Source organism: Anguilla rostrata, chromosome 6 (genome assembly GCF_018555375.3).
Source record: "Anguilla rostrata isolate EN2019 chromosome 6, ASM1855537v3, whole genome shotgun sequence".
In the NCBI taxonomy this organism is placed as follows: Eukaryota; Metazoa; Chordata; class Actinopteri; order Anguilliformes; family Anguillidae; genus Anguilla; species Anguilla rostrata.
The window spans coordinates 46,287,482-46,306,713 of record NC_057938.1 but is presented as its reverse complement, the minus strand read 5'-3'; the positions used below and the strand labels follow the sequence as shown (position 1 = coordinate 46,306,713).

Genomic DNA, 19,232 nt, shown 5'->3' with positions numbered 1-19,232 from the left:
CAGACAACTCCATTCTCCAACAAACCTCATCATCCTCTCTTTAGCATTCATCGACTGGTTCTTGGGGGCTTTCCTTATGCCATGTAGCATGATCAGATCTGTAGAAGACTGTTGGTATTTTGGAGAAACATTTTGTAAGATACACTCCAGCGTTGACATCATGATGTCCATTGCATCCCTCTTACATCTGGGTCTCATATCTGTTGACAGATATTTGGCCATCTGTAAGCCTCTTCAGTACAGGACCTCAGTAACCATGCACAAGGTAGCAGCCCTTATTGGAATCACCTGGATGTGCTATTGTGACTAAGCCCACATACAACCATTCCTCAGGCTAGTGCAATTTAACCGGAAGCTTAGCCTGAAAAAAATAAAAAAATCTGCATTTGGGACCTTGTCAACATGACAACTTGCCCCTTCCTGATTTCCTCTATTATTGCATATCTGTTACACTGAATGGCCCCTGATCTTTAGACAAAATGCAATATTAGATGAAGGGAACCTGAGAAAACACAATTTTATTTTTTGAATGAAAAAAGCTATCAAACACTCTTACCACCCATGTGAAAAAGTAATGTTTTGTCTTCATTCAGTTGGTCTTTGTCTAATATTACGTTGTTTAAAGATCAGGAAGGGGGAAAATCTTTTTTCAGACCACTGTACACTCAGATCCCAGGTAATGGGTCATTAATAAATATACAATCTGAGGACCTTGTCATCAGTTCTGAAATACACATGCCTAAAAAATGGTCGATGGTGCAACCTTATGTACCGCCAGATCAAGTTTTCTTCTTACAGCACACGAGAGTGGGACAGTATCATTTAACATAGGAAACTTGTTCATGGCCCATGGACTGTTACGTTTTTACAAATTTGCCTGGCGAAACTATTGCTTATTTCTATCCCTCCCCTCACCAAATGCCAAGGGAACTCCATAGGCAATTAATATCCCCACTTTCATCAATGTACAGTATACAAATATAGGGGGTTTTGATGTCTCCTGTCCTGCAAGGTATTATTACCTACGAAGAAACAATAGAACATGAAGCTATTCGGCCTAATTTCTATGTAGGCGCGGTTGTTGAGGACTGTCAGTTTGGAACTTACATTTTTGAGCCTGGCAGCAGAAAAGAAAGGAGGTTAATATTATATGACAGGCCTTGTTATATGGTAGCAGTATTCTTGCCTGACAGCCCTCAGTCATATGCCACACCAGGCATCACAACTTATAAAATATATGGCACAACATGATATGACACAACACATCGATGAGGAATGTATTTCACGATAAATTTAAATTAGCATGGTAAAACAATTGCTTTGTGAAGATGTGTACTCAGATGGGATTCTAGTCTGTTTTTCTACTGTTTTTAAGGAAAGCAGTATTGCATGGTATAAACCTGCCTCACATGGTGTGGTCACATAAATAAGTGTTTGGTCCAAGATTTATTTAGATGGGGCAGAATTAGCCCCCTACTATTTTCACTGTCAATTGTATATATAAAGAAATTTTAAAAAATAAATAAATACAAAAATACCAAAGATGTAAATTTGAACTTGTAAACACACAATATATTAACTAATCTTTAATTAACAATACATTTATTATTCTTCAATTGTAAAAACACAGTTAATGGCAAATATGTTATCTTTAACCCCTTAAGTAGTCCATGCCTTTATTTGGGCCAGATTATATTAATTTCTAATTCTACATTCAAATTTTCAATCAATCTGGTCACACAATGTATCATTTAAGGTTCTAAAAAGTCTATCACTATTAAGTATTTTACAATGCTAATGTTTTAGTGACAATGGTTGATTATTTGGTAACGTGGGGAGGGAAGAAAGAACTCGAAATGGACAGCATAACTTTTCCAACGTACACAGGCAGATAATAACTAAGTATTACAGTGCTGACTGAGAAGCATTTCAGCCAATGAAATTGCATTTACAAAGGTGTACTGGTTGTTCGGCTTTGTGGGGACATAAGCTTCAAAACCTGTTGCACACGTGAATTATTTGATTACAAATCCAGAATTGTGCAGTACAGCATCAAATCAAGAAAATATCTCAATAATTGTGGAATATATATATTGTCAGCAAGGTGAGGATTAATTGAAATATATTAATTTTTTCAAATGCAGGAGTTTTAACCATTAACACCCACATTTGATGTCCGGAACTCTGAATACAAAACACAAGTACATCAACACTTGAAGCACAAATATGGCAATCTAATTGATAATTGATATCTTTGACTATAATTACCAAATTACATCAAATGAATGTATTTTACATGTCGTTACAGTAGAAGTGTTTTGAAACTGAGCACTGTCTCTGTATCACACCAGTTGACTCCATGTCAACACAGTAAACACAATCTGTTTTCCTTTGGGGGGTCTGACAAGGGTCACACTTCTGTAAACCACCGTATACTCTCATACGTCATTCTTGTCATTCAGATGGGTGTCACCTTTTGCCATTTAGGTATAAAATAGGTCTGAAAAATCAGTACAGACCATAGCCTTGTAGATCAAATGAAATGAAACCTTTTCAAAGAACACAGGATGTTAACATGATTGACAAGAAAATATTTGCTATATCTCTTACTGCACACAGAACTTCACATATGTTTATCTTCAATACCATTGGCGGAGCAATAATTCATCCCAATAAGGTAACCATTAAATCATGGAAATTAACATGTAATGAAGACCTAGAGAATAATGTATTTCAATTGTTGAATTCATAATATGCATTATGCCTTAGACATTATATTATATATTTTTTATAATCATTTCATTTAAAGATTTATCAACGACTGAAAAACAACAGAATCATAAATATCTCATGAATTTTTGGATCAAGAGTTCATCAGTGAAGCTTATGTTTGTTTCTGTTAAAAAGATGCAAACAATCATACAAATATTTGTTTGTTATAGATACTAACAGTGTCTCCAAAAATGGAAATTCTTGCTCGTAACTTGACGGGAGACTCAGAAGAAACGCAATATTGTTTCCCTAACCTGCAAGGATCCTGCCTACGAAGTCAAAAACTGATCCTTATCAAAGTGGCCATGTATATATGCATGGCTTTCATCATTCTGATGACTGTCTGTGGGAACCTGTTGGTCATCATCTCCATTTCTCATTTCAGACAGCTCCATTCCCCAACAAACCTCATCATCCTCTCTTTAGCATTCATCGACTGGTTCTTGGGGACTTTCCTTATGCCATGTAGCATGATCAGATCTGTAGAAGACTGTTGGTACTTTGGAGAAACATTTTGTAAGATACACTCCAGCATTGACATCATGATGTCCGCTGCATCGCTCTTGCACCTGGGTCTCATATCTGTTGACAGATATTTGGCCATCTGTAAGCCTCTTCAGTACAGGACCTCAGTAACCATGCACAAGGTAGCAGCCCTTATTGGAATCACCTGGATGTTTTCCTTTGCATTTGGGTTTGGGGTGATTCTCTCCAAAGTTAATCTAGTCGGTGTGGAGGAGTTGTTTATAAATTCTTGCACAGGCACCTGTATTGTGTTTTTTAATAAAGAAGAGGGGATGATGGCTGCTCTTGTGGCATTCTTCATTCCAGGCACAGTGATGATAGCCCTCTATATGAAGATTTTCTATGTTGCAAAAGTGCAAGCCAGGAAAATCAACTGCAACTTGGCAATGACAAGAGCACAATGTAATAAAAAGTGCACGTCTGAACAGACAGAGAGAAAGGCTGCAAAGACCCTGGCCATTGTACTTGGTGTTTTTCTCTTGTGCTGGCTGCCATTTTCCATGATGCTAATTGTTGATCCATTCTTTGATTATTCTACTCCTGCTGTCGTATTTGAAGCTTTCGGATGGTTGGGGTACTTTAATTCTACCTGTAACCCTCTTATTTATGGATTTTTCTATCCCTGGTTTAAGAGGGTTTTTAAAATTATTCTATCAGGTAAAGTTTTTCAAAATGGCTCTTCATTATTAAATATTTATGAAGAGAGAAATTGATGACAAAAGATCATTAAAAGTTTCTCATTTACAAACCGATCACATTTTTATATTTGGTATTGTCCACAGATAAGCTCAGAAGTTTCAATAAATTCCATTCAATATCTCAGACTGATTTTTTTTTTGTTGTTGTTAGTTTTGTTTTTTTAGTTTTGAGGTTATTTGGATATAACTCATTCTGTAATGTGTGATTTGAAAGATGCCTTTTAAATAACAGATTTTTGTAAAATATGAATGCTAATTGCAACCAATAAATCCATAATTCTTATTAGTAGGTGTGCATTGGACTGTAAAGTAATGAACATAAGTATATGCTATTGTGACTAGGTCCACGTACAGCCATTCCTCAGGCTAGTGCAATTGATCCAGAAGCTTAGCATGCAAAAAATGAGATCTGAATTTGGGGCCTTGTCAACATGTCAGAAATTTATTAAATATACAGTGGTGTGAAAAAGTACTTGCCCCTTCCTGATTTCCTCTATTATTGCATATTTGTTACTCTGAATGGTTCTTTAGACAAAATGTTATAATAAATAGCGGTTCACAATTGTTGACAGAGGCATACAGACCACCACATACAAAAAGGTTGTTATCTAACAGGTATAACTGCAAATAGTTAAAAGCAACAACCTGCCCTAGGGTTCTGTGTAGTAGTAGGCCAGGCACACACACATTTGTGTCATTCAGTTGCTCCAGAGCTTCATACAAGTACAAGTGTATATAAATAGTAAACAGTGACATAGGCCAGACCTAAGACATAAAAATACAGAACATCCAAAAAGCATTGTTACACACAGCTCAAATTTGAATCAGATATAAAATCTGTCATTATTACACGATTCCATTTCCATCGCCTCATTACAGGATGTAACTTGAATTAAAAACCTACAACACGTTTTCCGCCCTGAACCACTTTCCGATAAATAATAACTCACAACCACCTGCACAACAGCTCCGTAAGCCCCGAATTACAACCCACACACATAGAATTAGATATTAATAAGACTGCTTACACCCAATAACTACCTCCAAAAAGTTCACACAATGTCCCTATGACAATGGCCAGTGGTGTTTCGTGTGTGCTCCACCCTATGTCAGCCACATTTGTACAAATCAACGTTCTGTACTACCACTTTTACATCATGTTGCAGTTTGCTAAACATACGGTCCCAAAATGATCATATTGGGATGGCAGGTATGCCGCCCCGTCAAGTTCCAGCTTGGTGGGGCAGCATGCTCCATACCTATACAGCACAGAGAGTTTGGCACTTGGAAGGGTTCCCAACAGAAATAACCACAATGACCACAGACTCTCAGCCCTTAAACACATTCATTTATGTACCTTCTGACACCATTTCAACAGACAGAATTCACAAACCACTTCACACATCCACACAATAAATCGCCAAACTTAGGGGATTTCGCGTTTTTTCTTTCTTGTTCTTTTTCCTGCCAGATTACCCCATCATAAATGCTACATGCCCACAAAGAATACATCTCCCCATTGGTCATTTAGGTGCATTAGCCAATAAAAACATTGAATACATACAAAAAATATACAGGTGCACACGTTTAAAAGACCAAACCTCAGCTCAGATATCTGCTTATCTTGTGGCACACTGGGTAGCATGTTTGCCTTTGGAACTTTTTGGATGAGTGACAGATGCAGGTTCAAATCCCCCCTCAGACTCACGCAGACCTCTAACTAATCACACTGGATTGCTGGCTAACTAAAAATGAAACATTTAAACTGTTGCTTTTGCATCTGTGAAATCTTTCCGGGAAACTCATTTATAAAATACACCCATAATTTAGACTGTTCCACTTTCGCCGTTTTGACCGAGTTTAACATTAGCTACCTTGCTAACAAGACGACAGACTGAGTGTATAACGTTACCACAGATGGCTCTGACATTAAGCACTACAATCAGCCTTGCATTACAGTCCAGTAGGTAATGTTACCAGTCGTATAGATACTGTCACAACATAATGAATTCCTCATGGCAAGTATATCAATTTTCTTTAAGTCAAAACAGTCACAATGTGCCTGTACTGGTAACTACGTTTTAACTTGGCGACTGTAGCCACCCTGCAATGCCACATTTCTAAATTAAAGTTAGCTAGCCTTATATATCGTGTACCTACATACAGACAATTAGTAGGTCTGTCCTGTACAATAGCCCATTAAAAACACTTCCATTTTAAAATATGACATACACTTCTCATTTATTAGTCATTCCTGGTAAAGGAAAAATTATTGAATCCATGCCGATGTGTTTCTTTCATAAATATTAATCAATGAGCATTTTGGTTACTTGTGTTACATGCGTAATTAACGGCTATTGCCAGGTTAAAGTGAATGCAGTTTTTTATACAGTATGTTCAATAATGGCAATATACAATGGTGTTACAACAATACCAAACATGATCACACTGAATTACGGAGAACCTAAGGTTAAATAATGCTAATCCAGTAGAAATGTTTTGCAACTGAGCACTGTCTCTGTATTACACCTGCTGGCTCCATGTCAACACAGTAAACACAGTCTGTTTTCCTTTGGGTGTCTGACAAGGGGCACACTTCTGTAAACCATCTTACACTCTCATACGTCATTCTTGTCATTCAGATGGGTGTCACTTTTTGCCATTTAGGTATATAATTGGTCTGAAAAATCAGTACAGATCATAGCCTAACAGATCAAATGAAATTAAACCTTTTCACGGACCACAGGATGTACACATGATTGAAGGGAAAATAATTGCGCACAGGACACAGGAGTTAACATATGTTTATCTTCAATACCATTGGCTGAGCAATACCAATCAGGTAACCATTAAATCATGAAAATAAACATGTAATTTAGACCTAGGGAATAATACAATTTAGTTGTTCAATGCATAATATACATTATGCCTTGGACATTATATAATATATTTTATAGCCATTTCATTTAAAGAATCATCAATGACTGAAACAGCAGAATCATAAATATCTTATGAAAAATTTTAGTACCATGATAATAAGTGTTCATATGTGAAGCTAATGTTTATCTCTTTTAAAAAGATGAAAACATAACAAAAATATTTTTTTGTTATAGATACTAACTGGAAGTGCCTCCAAATATGGAAATTCTTGCTCATAACATGACGGGAGACTCTGCAGAGATGCAATACTGTGTCCCACACCAGAAAGGATCCTGCCTACGAAGTCAAACACTGATAATCATAAAAGTGGCCATGTATATATGCATGGGTTTCATCATTCTTATGACTGTCTGTGGGAACCTGCTGGTCATCATCTCCATCTCTCATTTCAGACAGCTCCATTCTCCAACAAACCTCATCATGCTCTCTTTAGCATTCATTGACTGGTTCTTGGGGGCTTTCATTATGCCATGTAGCATGATCAGGTCTGTGGAAAACTGTTGGTATTTTGGAGAAACATTTTGTAAGATACACTCCAGCGTTGACATCATGATGTCCATTGCATCCCTCTTGCACCTGGGTCTCATCTCTGTTGACAGATATTTGGCCATCTGCAAGCCTCTTCAGTACAGGACCTCAGTAACCATGCACAAGGTAGCAGCCCTTATTGGAATCACCTGGATGTTTTCCTTTGCATTTGGGTTTGGGGTGATTCTCTCTAAAATGAATTTAGTTGGTGTGGAGGAGTTGTTCATAAACGCTTGCACAGGAACATGTTATTTATTTTTCAATAAGCAAGGGGGGCTGGTGGTTGCTTTTCTGGGATTCATCATGCCATGCACAGTGATGGTGGTTCTCTATATGAAGATTTTATATGTTGCAAATGTACAAGCCAGAAAGATTAACTGCAGCCTGACAATGACAGGTGCAAAACAAGACAAAAAGAACTGTGCACCTGAACAGAGAGAGAAAAAGGCTGCAAAGACCCTTGCCATTGTACTTGGTGTCTTTCTGTTGTGCTGGCTGCCAATTATGATGGTGCTAATTGTTGATCCTTTCTTCAATTTTTCTACTCCTGTTGTTGTATTTGATGGACTAATGTGGTTGGCGTACTTTAATTCTTCCTGTAACCCTCTCATTTATGGATACTTCTATCCCTGGTTCAGAAGGGTGTTCAAAATTATAATATCAGGAAAGGTTTTTCAGAATGGCTCTTCATTACTAAACATTTATGCAGAGAACAAGCGATAACAAAAGACCCTTTACAGTTTGTCATATACAGATCACGTTTTTCTATTTGGTATTTTATCTCATACTCATATTTTTCATATTACTGAAATTGTTAAGCATGTGATGATTGACAATATTCAAATAATAACTGGTCATTAAAAAAAAGATTAATTAAAACAAAAATAAATAAAATGTGAATGATAAATGTGACCATAAATTGCCTCATTCTGACTTGTAGTTATGCTTTGGAAATGAGCAAGCATAAGTATATGCTTTTGTGACCTAGCCCATCTACAACCATTCCTCAGTTTGGTGCAATTTAATCCTAGCCTAGCCTCCAAATAATTAAATATGGGGGCTATTAAATATTTGTGGCCTTGTTAACAGGTATGCAAGGTAATACCTAACTTTTTACATATTATTATTATTATTATTTGCATTATTATTTGCATTATTTTCCTTTTTGTACTTAGTTAAAAACACTTTAAATGCTTCTTCTCCTATAACAGTTGACCGATTTTCATGAAATCTGGTGTACATCTAGCAAAACTGTGAAACAGAACACCAATGTTAAAGAAGAATTTCGCTCTGGTCCATTTCAGGAAAAAAGTAAGTAAGTAAGTAAGTAGCCTAAAATATCACTAAGGGCTCTGTTTTCCAGAATCAATGTTGAAAGGCACATGGATGCACTCAGTGGAGCAGCACATGGGTGCACTGGGTGTGGCTAAAGAATGTTGGCATTTTTGTGACCAGAGGCGAGGAGGACACAGCTCAAGAGTGCGGCACAGCTGGAAAACGGGCTGGATTAGGGTGAATACGGGTGTGTTGCCGCTGAATTCAATCATAGCCAATGAAATTGCCTCTTTTCATTCCCTATAAGACCCATGCTCTTTTCGTTCCTGCGCACTGCCAATTTCCATGGTCCACTGTTACGACCCGGTCTAGGTCAGACCGTAACAGGAAAAATGATAAGGGAAATGAGTGGGGAATGGGAAATGGAAATGACTGCTGCAGACTAATAAGCAACTCCAGTCCCTAACTACCTATTCAAAATTAAATAACCCGACTAGTCTTCGAAGGCTTTTCGAGTACCGAGTAGCTTTGAACAGGTAGCTTTCGGGACACTTAATCTGCTGACACAGACTAAGGGTACCAGTTTCTTGAATCAATGCCGCAAGGTGCACGGGCGCAGTCATTGGCATGGCGTATGGATGCATTGGGCCTGGCTACTGAATGTCATACTGGCAAGGAGCGTACAACTGGAAGCGCATGACGCAGGTCTATAACGGGCTAGATTATGATGAATAAGATATCAGTTGGTGTGTAGTAGCTGAATTCACTCATAGCCAATAAAATTACCTCTTTTCATTCCCTATAAGAGGGAGGGTGCAAATGTCAGTGGTCTACTACTGCCATCTGCACATCCATTTTGTATTGCTATCACAAAAAAAATGGATACTGTCACTCTAATAGTGCATTTGTTTCACAAGGAAATGTATAAAATTGCAATCTAAACTTACTCAGTTGGCCTATATATAATAATATTGCGTGCAGCGGCTGTCCATAATTTTAAAGTAAAACCAATAATTCATTTTCAAGCATGCATTGATATTTTACTCAAACATTTTGACTAATCAAGCATTCAATGGTGCATTTGGACAAATTTATGTGTGACACAATCAAAATCACAAATACAAGTTAATCCATTCACCAAAGTTGTCTTTATTCATAAACACCAGAATTTTGATAATCATAATGAGAACTGTGCAAAGTATAGCCTAGCCTACTATTTACAGTTTTGTAGCCTAAAGTAGTCTACTTCTTTTCATGTGATAAAATGAGCTTCACTTTCCGTTTGTGAGTTATTTCAAACTTAAAAAAGATTTTCATTTTTACATTTGTTGGCAGCCATATTTGAGAGTAAATATTTTGAAATAAGGCTCCAATTGGTCAATAATTTGAGGGATTAGAGTTTAGTATCCTACTGTATGGCCAACAGGGTGATGCATTTCACAATCTTTGATGAAAAGTAGACCAAGTAGAGAAGTAGCTATTATGTTGCCCACTGGCACTGAAACATCGATATGAGATTCGATATGGTTCTAACAAGTTTAGTATTGGTGCTGAGAAAATAACTACACCCGTGTAGGCTCATGGATTGTATGCCACAGGGCTAAACCGAACATTGCAAAAAGTCTATTTTCTTCTCATTTTTTTTTTTTTTTTTTTGCAGTGCTAAATAAACCAAAACTCTGAAATCACGGAAGTCCATCTGTCAAAGTTAATGCTCCATTGCTGAGCTATTGGTCTTTTTTTTGTTTGGAGCAGCAATTGTTATCCGTTCCGTGTTTTTCCAATCACAGCTGCGGAATCTGAATTTGCGCTCTCCACTAGTGTGGAGTGTCACCTAAACAAAAAGTTAAAAGCCACAATGAGTATACACAGTTTTTATGTGGCGCCATGTTTGGCAATGGTTTCGGATGAGTTCTCCTTCTTATCAATTATATTCCCAGCTCAACTGAAGAGGCAAGAGACGAGAGAGCAAACTTGATGGGCCAATGGGATGAGCACACAGTGTGCACCCAGTGCTCATGAGAGTTGTAGTATCATCTAGTATCACTTCAAATTGACTTATTTCAGATACCTTTTGTAAAATAACTTTTAGTTTTCATAGAAAATGCTACCAAAAGGTCACACATTTGGCAGGTGGTGGGTTTTTAATGTCAAGCCCTGTAGACATATGTTTGTAACCTTATCGATTACTAGGTATGTAATCGAGGGTGAATATATGTGCCAAGTTTATGCCCACCTTGGCAAGAAAGAAACACTATAACGTGAGTAGGGTATCCATGTGTTGGATTACAAAAACAATGCGGTGGGTGGGCAGATTATGAGCATAATATTTTGGCATAATATTTGTTTATTTATATATGTATATAAAATAAGCAAACAATTTGACGCTTTTGGAATTTAGAAATCCCACCTGGATGGATATTTTCAGTCGCAAAAATTAAATAAGAAAAAAAGAGGATGTCTGGGAAGCCTATGCATGAGTCCATAATTAATTCACAGCTTACTTACTGACCAATCTCCTTGGGACGTGAATAACGTGTCAGCCTGGAGGGTTAGTTTCAGCTTGCATACATTGCAGGAAACTCTCTTCTTGTTTATTATTTTGTCTTCGATGGGATAGAACCTGTAATATTTCCAAATGGCACTCCTGAAGTATGGTGAAGTTACAATTATTGTTCTTGGCTCGTCCATTTTTAATGTATAGCCTACAGGCTACACGGATAGCATGACATGAATTTAATTTTTCAGCAATCTAATGTGGAGATAACTAATGTTGTAGCCTGCATGTAGCTATTATTTTAACTACCATCACATACTCAAAAGGAAAGATTGTTCAAGTTCAAGTTTATTGTCATTCTTCTCATTACAGTGGAGTGAAAGAAAAAGAGTGGAATACAGTACCCTGGGATCAGAGTGCAGTATAAGGACATAAACAAATAAAAACTGAATTAAATTCAGTAGATCACATTCAAGGTCCTTGTTCTTTTCACAAATCAAAATTCCAGACATTTTGAATAGATTATGATCATGTGCGCATTGCTTGGGAAAGCCTTGAACTGGGCGATGACTTTCGAAATAGACCTGGTCTGAGCAGGCGGATAGCACAAGCCCGAATGGCAGACTACGCTGACAGCAACACTGAAATCCGCTGTACTAAAATTGCAATGCGCTGCTTGGTCTTCACTGACACCTCGACTGCATCTCTTCTACCACTTCAGTGCACGCAAGTCACCAACTTACCAAATGGGCTCAGACTTGTCAAAATCCATGGCAAAAATACAACTTCGCCAGTATGACTGCTCACCACATGCCTTGTGCTAAAAAAAATAGTTTGTCATAATGTCTCTGGGGTTTCTGGATGTTTTAAAAAATATTTCAACATTTACTGAATATGCTTTAAATCATACCTTTCTATTTTCAGTATTGGGTATTGGTTGCGGGATTTAATGCTGAGGTTAATTTAAGTGTAGTTGAAAGACTTATATATAAACTCATATAAATTAATGTAAAATTAAGTAACATTTGTGTTACGTAATGTTAAAACTGTTGTTGGAATTTCAACAATGACCTGGACGACACCAAGGTTGTAGGACTTGCAAAAGAGGACCTGCTTTATTGCAAGAGGAAAGCAGGAGAAAAATAGAAAGAAGGGGGGAACTGCTGCCTTCATCAGTGATAATACTCCAGAGCATCCTATAGCTACAAACAACAGTTCCATTGTTTCTCACATACGTCATTTTCATCATTCAGATGGGTGTCGCCTTTTGCTGTTTAGGTATATAATTAGTCTGAAAAATAAGTACAAATCGTAGCCTTACAGACTGAATGATCAAATGATATGAAGCCTTTTCAAAGAAAGAGGATGTTCACGACTGAATGATTGAAGGGGATTGCTGCTTTATCTGTTTTACTGCACACAGGAATTTATCATCAGTGCTATTTTCAATGCCACTGGATGACCAATAATACATACTTATCTGGTAAGGATGGAATCATGAAAATGAACACAGTGTAGACTAAGTGGATAAAATAATTCAGTTATCAATTTGGTATAGTTATTTCAAAGACGTGTGAATGGCTGAAATACCAATGTAATAATAAATATTTTTATTAAATTATTATATTAAATTGTATAATGATTTTGTTATAGTAAATCAGTAAAACGTGTTTATCAAGGAAAATAATCATTGAAAAATGTTGTTCCAGAGACCCACTGGGAACGTCTCCAGAGATGGGGAGCCTGGGTCTTAACTTGACGGGAGATTCTGTAGAAACGCAATACTGTTTCCCACACCAGAAAGGATCCTGCCCTCGAAGTCAAACACTGATACTCATCAAAGCAGCCATGTACATGTTCATGGCTTTCACCATTCTGATGACTGTCTTTGGGAACCTGCTGGTCATCATCTCCATCTCTCATTTCAGACAGCTCCATTCTCCAACAAACCTCATCATCCTCTCTTTAGCATTCATCGACTGGTTCTTGGGGACTTTCATTATGCCATATAGCATGATCAGATCTGTGGAAAACTGCTGGTATTTTGGAGAAACATTTTGTAAGATACACTCCAGCATTGACATCATGATGTCCATTGCATCCCTCTTGCACCTGGGTCTCATATCTGTTGACAGATATTTGGCCATCTGTAAGCCTCTTCAGTACAGGACCTCAGTAACCATGCACAAGGTAGCAGCCCTTATTGGAATCACCTGGATGTTTTCCTTTGCATTTGGGTTTGGGGTGATTCTCTCCAAAGTCAATCTAGTCGGTGTGGAGGAGTTGTTTATAAATTCTTGCACAGGCACCTGTATTTTGTTTTTTAATAAAGAAGGAGGAATGATGGCTGCTTTTGTGGGCTTCTTCATTCCAGGCTCAGTGATGATAGCCCTCTACATGAAGATTTTCTATGTTGCAAAAGTGCAAGCCATAAAAATCAAATGCAGCTTGGCAATAACAACAGCACAATGTGATAAAAAGTGCACGTCTGAACACAGAGAGAGAAAGGCTGCAAAGACCCTGGCTATTGTACTGGGTGCTTTTCTGTTGTGCTGGTTTCCATTCGTCATGGTGCTCATTATTGATCCATTCTTCGATTTTTCTACTCCTGCTGTTGTATATGATGCTCTTGTATGGTTGGGGTACTTTAATTCTACCTGCAACCCTCTCATTTATGGATTTTTTTATCCCTGGTTTCAGAGAGTGTTTAAAATTATTATATCAGGGAAGGTTTTTCAGAATGGCTCTTCATTATTAAATATTTATTCAGAGAATTATTGATACCAAAAGACACTTAACAGTTTCTCATATACAATTATAAAGAGATCACATTTTTGTCTTGGACATTTTATGCAGCTCTCAAACTTGTGATTGCCCCTGGTTTTAGTGCTTTCTGGGACTTTCTGTAACTGTCAACCTTAATGCAGCCAACAGTCAGACAATAGAGAATATTTCCTGTTACACACACCCAGCCATAGTAATTAGAAATAACCAAATAAGATGAAATATGAATGATAAATAAGGCTGGGGTGTCTTTCACGGAAGTTATGGGAGTCATGGATTCCATGATTTTTGTCATTTTATAGCTGTTGCGTGACTTCCTGTTTTTTCCATTTCCACGATTTCCCCCCTTTTAGTGCTTTCTGTGATTTTTCGACAGTTTTGGATGGTAACTGTCAACAATAACATTACAGTCTACAGTGTGATTTGTTCAGGCCTATGTATTTTAATATTGCCAAATGCTGGGAGAAACTATGAATGACAATGTATACAGATTACGGAATGTGCTGGGACCAAGTTTCCCATCCTAATCAGTTGTTGCAATCAGATGTTTGATGGCTACTGTCAACAGTGTTGTTGCCCAGCACTCCTTCCCCTGTTTACAATAACATCCCCTGTCACTGACAACAGGCGCTTCATCAAAGACTCAAACCTTGCAATGTAGCCTACCACATGTTGTACCAAATCTTTACAGAAAAATAAACAAACACATGGTACCTGTGTTTTTCTTATTTTTGTAATGCAAATTGCCCATGCTCCCTTTCTAACAACATTCTGTTAGAGGCAAAAAAGCATGTATTTTACTTGTTCTATATCTGTTGCTAGCAGCTGGCAACTGCTCATTAATTATTTATTTTTTTACTTTAAGCACTTGTTACTGTTGCTACAGTTGTGCATGTTATTTCAATCATTTCCTGCAGCGCATGAGATCTATTAATTAAAGGAATTGATATTCAAAAAAGAAAACTGTGATTTCTTCCACTTTTAACTTTTCCATTATTTTCAGCAACTTTTCTGACTGCTCTGCGACTTCAGCCAATATTTTTTTGTGACATACAGGGAGCCTTAATGATAAATGACCAAGGAATTCATCTTTCTTAACTGTACTTTTTTTACTCTTAATTAAAAAAAATTAAAAAAAAAAGATTATTTGCTATCTTGCTCAAATCCAACCATTTCTCAGGCTACTGCTATAACCAGAGGTCTAGGCTGCACCAATATGTATTTGGGGTCTGGTCACCAGGTCCACAATGCATGAAATATACACTCAGAGCCAGCATATACAGTTTGAGGGCCAAAATAGTATGCCTGAAATATACAGGCCTCAACTGTTGGGCCAACTTTATTGGAACTATTTTCCATTTTTTCTGTCTCCAATGTAGAATTACTAACTGGGCATGTCAAGTCATTGCTGGGCCACCTCTAACCTGTGCAAGAAGCACTGCAGCTGATGCATATGCACTCCTCACTCCTCCATTTAAAAAAATAACCTGACAACTCAAGTTTGTAGGACTTGCAAAAGAGGACAAAACATACTTTTAGCCTACATTGCAATGTGTTATTAAATTATTTAAACATATTTTCTTGCCAAAGCAAAGCAGGAGCAAAAAAAGAAAATTCAAGTGTCGCCTTCATCAGTGATAACTCCTCTGAGTATCCCATAGCAACAAACTACAGTTCCATTGCTTCTCTCATGCGTCATTCTTGTCATTCAGATGGGTGTCACGTTTTTCTGTTTGGGTATATAACTGATCTGAAAACTCACTACTGATTACAGGCTTAGAGATTGATAGATCAAATTAAATTAAACCTTTCCAAGGAAACAGGATGTTCACATGATTGCCAAGAAAATATCTGCTTTATCTGTTTTACTGCACACAGAAGATTCCTTGTTTTACCATCAGTACTATTGGATGACTAATAATACACACTTATCAGGTAAGCATGGAATAATGAAAATGAATGCATAATGTAAACTAAGTGAATAAAAAACTTCAATTATCAAACTGAATTATTTCATTTAAAGACTTGTGAATGACTGAAATATCAACAGAATCATAAACATCTTATACATTAATTAAAAGCTTTTGTAAAATGATATTGTTATAGTGAATGAATAAAATATGTTTATTGACGTTAAAAAGAGGAAGATAATCATTCAGGTATATTTTACTATAGGCACCAACTGGAAGCGTCTCCAAAGATGGAAATTCTTAGTCTTTACATGACGGAAGATTCTGCAAAAACACAGTACTGTTTTCCACGGCTGAAAGGATCCTGCCCACAAAGTCAAATGCTGATCCTTATCTGCTTTATTTGACTGTACACAGGAGTTCACATACGTTTATCGTCAATACCTTTGGTTCAGCACACATACATATACCTGATACACATAGTTCATATGTATTAGGTAAGCATTATATCATGAAAAAGGAACACATAACGTTAATTTTGTGAATAATATACTTCAGATCCAATGCAGAATACACATTATGCCGCGGACATATTATTATATAGTATCATAATAGTCATTTAATTCACAGATTCATAAATGACTGAAACAACAACAGAATCATAAACATCTTGTGAAAATGTTTTAGGTAATTGTATAATACTAATGAATAGTTAATCAATGAATCTTACGTTTATCCCTGTCCCAAAAGGATGAAAATAATCCTTCCTGCAAATATTTGTGTTATAGATACTAACTGGAAGTGTCTCCAAAGATGGAAATTCCTGCTCCTAACTTGACGAGAGATTCTGCAGAAATACAATACTGTTTCCCTAACCAGAAAGGATCCTGCCTACGAAGTCAAACAGTGATACTCATCAAAGTGGCCATGTATATATGCATGGCTTTCATCATTCTGATTACTGTCTGTGGAAACCTGCTGGTCATCATCTCCATCTCTCATTTCAGACAGCTCCATTCTCCAACAAACCTCATCATCCTCTCTTTAGCATTCACCGACTGGTTTTTGGGGGCTTTCATTATGCCATGTAGCATGATCAGATCTGTGGAAAACTGTTGGTATTTTGGAGAAACATTTTGTAAGATACACTCCAGCGTTGACATCATGATGTCCATTGCATCCCTCTTGCATCTGGGACTCATTTCTGTTGACAGATATTTGGCCATCTGTAAGCCTCTTCAGTACAGGACCTCAGTAACCATGCACAAGGTAGCAGCCCTTATTGGAATCACTTGGATGTTTTCCTTTGCATTTGGGTTTGGGGTGATTCTCTCCAAAGTTAATCTAATCGGTGTGGAAGAACTGTTTATAAATTCTTGCACAGGTACCTGTATTTTATTTTTCAATAAGCAAGGCGGGCTTATGGCTGCTTTTCTGGGCTTCATCATGCCATGCACAGTGATGATGGTTCTCTATATGCATATTTTCTATGTAGCAAAGGTACAAGCCAGAAAGATCAACTGCAGCCTGACAATGACAGGTGCAAAACAAGATAAAAAGAACTGTGCATCTGAACAGAGAGAGAAAAAGGCTGCAAAGACCCTTGCCATTGTACTGGGTGTTTTTCTGTTGTGCTGGTTGCCATTTGTCATGGTGCTCATTGTGGATCCATTCTTTAAATTTTCTACTCCTGCTGTTGTATTTGATGGACTAATGTGGTTGGCGTACTTAAATTCTTCCTGCAACCCTCTCATTTATGGATACTTCTATCCCTGGTTCCAGAGGGTCTTTAAAATTATAATATCAGGGAAGGTTTTTCAGAATGGCTCTTCATTACTAAACATTTATGCAGAGAGCAAGTGAGAAAAAAGACCCTTAACAGTTTGTCATATACAGATACCAATTTTCTGTTTGGTATTTTATGCAGATAAGCTCTCATAGGTTTAAGTAAATATCATGCTGTAGCTCATGCTCATATTTTTTGATGGCAAAAATGAGTGTGTGATGACTAACAATATTCAAATTGCAATTGGTTAATCAGAATGAAGCAACAGATTCATAAATAAATTAAATGTGAATGATAAATGAGGCCATGAATAGCATAAGCATCATTCTTACTTGTAGTTATGTTTTGGACTCTAATTAATTACTATTGCTATTGAGCAACTGACTGACTGAAGATTTGATATGAATTGTTTGAAGTGTTTTGAACATATAATCACACACAATTCATTCAATGCAATCGTGTGATGATGTTGATAAAGACAAGGGTGGGGAAGAATAATCGTGGGCTTTGCAGCTATAGAAATTATAGGTTTAGAACTCCATGGTGATAATGCCTCTGACACGTTTTCAGTTTTTCATGACTACATGACATCTGTGGAAATGTAACAGATTTGTGGGCGGTTACTGCTCATTATTCCTGAATGAATTACTTTAAAACAATAATTCTGCGCTTTGTATTTCTTTTAACTATTTGTGTGTGTGTGTGTGTGTGTGTGTGTGTTTTGTTGTGTTGTTGCAAATTAGCAAAAAATCGCCAACATGGAAGGATAGGGAAGTTATTGGAGAAAGGTAATGGAAATAACTGCTACAAACTAATAGGTACCTTGAGTCCCTAACTACCTGTCCAAAACAAACCAACTGAGCTAGTCTTTATAGGCTTGCTAGCCACAAGGCAGCTTTAAACACTGAGCTTTGGGACACTAAATCTTCAGGCTGAGACGACTGTAAGAGTATGAATTGCGCTACCGTCCATTGTTAGTCTCTAGTTATTACAACTCAGGATGGCATTTGGGATGTAACACAGATAGATTAGGTACCATATGCATATCTCTGTTTGTATTTTAATTGATCAAATGAACTCAATCATTCCAACTCAATCAATTGATCACATGTTGATAGATCAACTGTTGCTCAAATGCAAGAAAAATATAAAATGAGTAGGGTAGCCATACGTTGGATTTTTTTTAAAAAGAAGATGGGGCAGGTGGGCAGATTATGAACATAATATTAGGCAACTTGTTAATTTATATATGGTATCTGAAGAAAAACATGTTTTCAATGTACAAAAATGCCAAGTTACTCACACATACAAAGCCCTGTCTATTAGTCATTAAGACTTTCAAAATCTAGACTTGCCACTAAAAGTACTGATATCAAAATTGCTGCCGTAAATTTAAGCCTACTTCAAATGTTTGCTTATAAATTCATAGTAAATGCTGTAAGATTTATGGTACGTAAAGCTGTTGTTACATCACGTTCTCTCATGTTACATCCTGGATAACTCCAGGTTTTCAGGCC

General features: G+C 37.1%; 4 protein-coding genes across 4 annotated transcripts; all 4 read left to right on the top strand.

Moving 5' to 3' along the window:
- The first annotated feature begins 2,861 nt into the window (after positions 1–2,861).
- LOC135258010 (trace amine-associated receptor 4-like) lies at positions 2,862–4,037 on the top strand. Its single transcript, XM_064341208.1, has one exon. The coding sequence runs from the start codon at positions 2,964–2,966 to the stop codon at positions 4,008–4,010; it is 1,047 nt and encodes a 348-aa protein (XP_064197278.1). The 5' UTR covers positions 2,862–2,963; the 3' UTR covers positions 4,011–4,037.
- Positions 4,038–7,114: 3,077 nt separating this feature from the next.
- On the top strand, positions 7,115–8,308 carry LOC135258009 (trace amine-associated receptor 1-like). Its single transcript, XM_064341207.1, has one exon. It carries the CDS (start codon positions 7,134–7,136, stop codon positions 8,184–8,186), a length of 1,053 nt encoding a protein of 350 aa, XP_064197277.1. The 5' UTR covers positions 7,115–7,133; the 3' UTR covers positions 8,187–8,308.
- Positions 8,309–12,961: 4,653 nt separating this feature from the next.
- LOC135258008 (trace amine-associated receptor 4-like) lies at positions 12,962–14,804 on the top strand. Its single transcript, XM_064341206.1, has one exon. It carries the CDS (start codon positions 12,970–12,972, stop codon positions 14,014–14,016), a length of 1,047 nt encoding a protein of 348 aa, XP_064197276.1. The 5' UTR covers positions 12,962–12,969; the 3' UTR covers positions 14,017–14,804.
- A 1,779-nt stretch (positions 14,805–16,583) lies between these two features.
- Positions 16,584–17,792, top strand: LOC135258046 (trace amine-associated receptor 4-like). Its single transcript, XM_064341243.1, has one exon. The coding sequence runs from the start codon at positions 16,743–16,745 to the stop codon at positions 17,790–17,792; it is 1,050 nt and encodes a 349-aa protein (XP_064197313.1). The 5' UTR covers positions 16,584–16,742.
- Positions 17,793–19,232: the final 1,440 nt, after the last annotated feature.

Coding starts and splice junctions, on each gene's coding strand:
- LOC135258010 (XM_064341208.1), top strand. CDS start 2,964: ATGGAAATTCTTGCTCGTAACTTGACGGGAGACTCAGAAGAAACGCAA.
- LOC135258009 (XM_064341207.1), top strand. CDS start 7,134: ATGGAAATTCTTGCTCATAACATGACGGGAGACTCTGCAGAGATGCAA.
- LOC135258008 (XM_064341206.1), top strand. CDS start 12,970: ATGGGGAGCCTGGGTCTTAACTTGACGGGAGATTCTGTAGAAACGCAA.
- LOC135258046 (XM_064341243.1), top strand. CDS start 16,743: ATGGAAATTCCTGCTCCTAACTTGACGAGAGATTCTGCAGAAATACAA.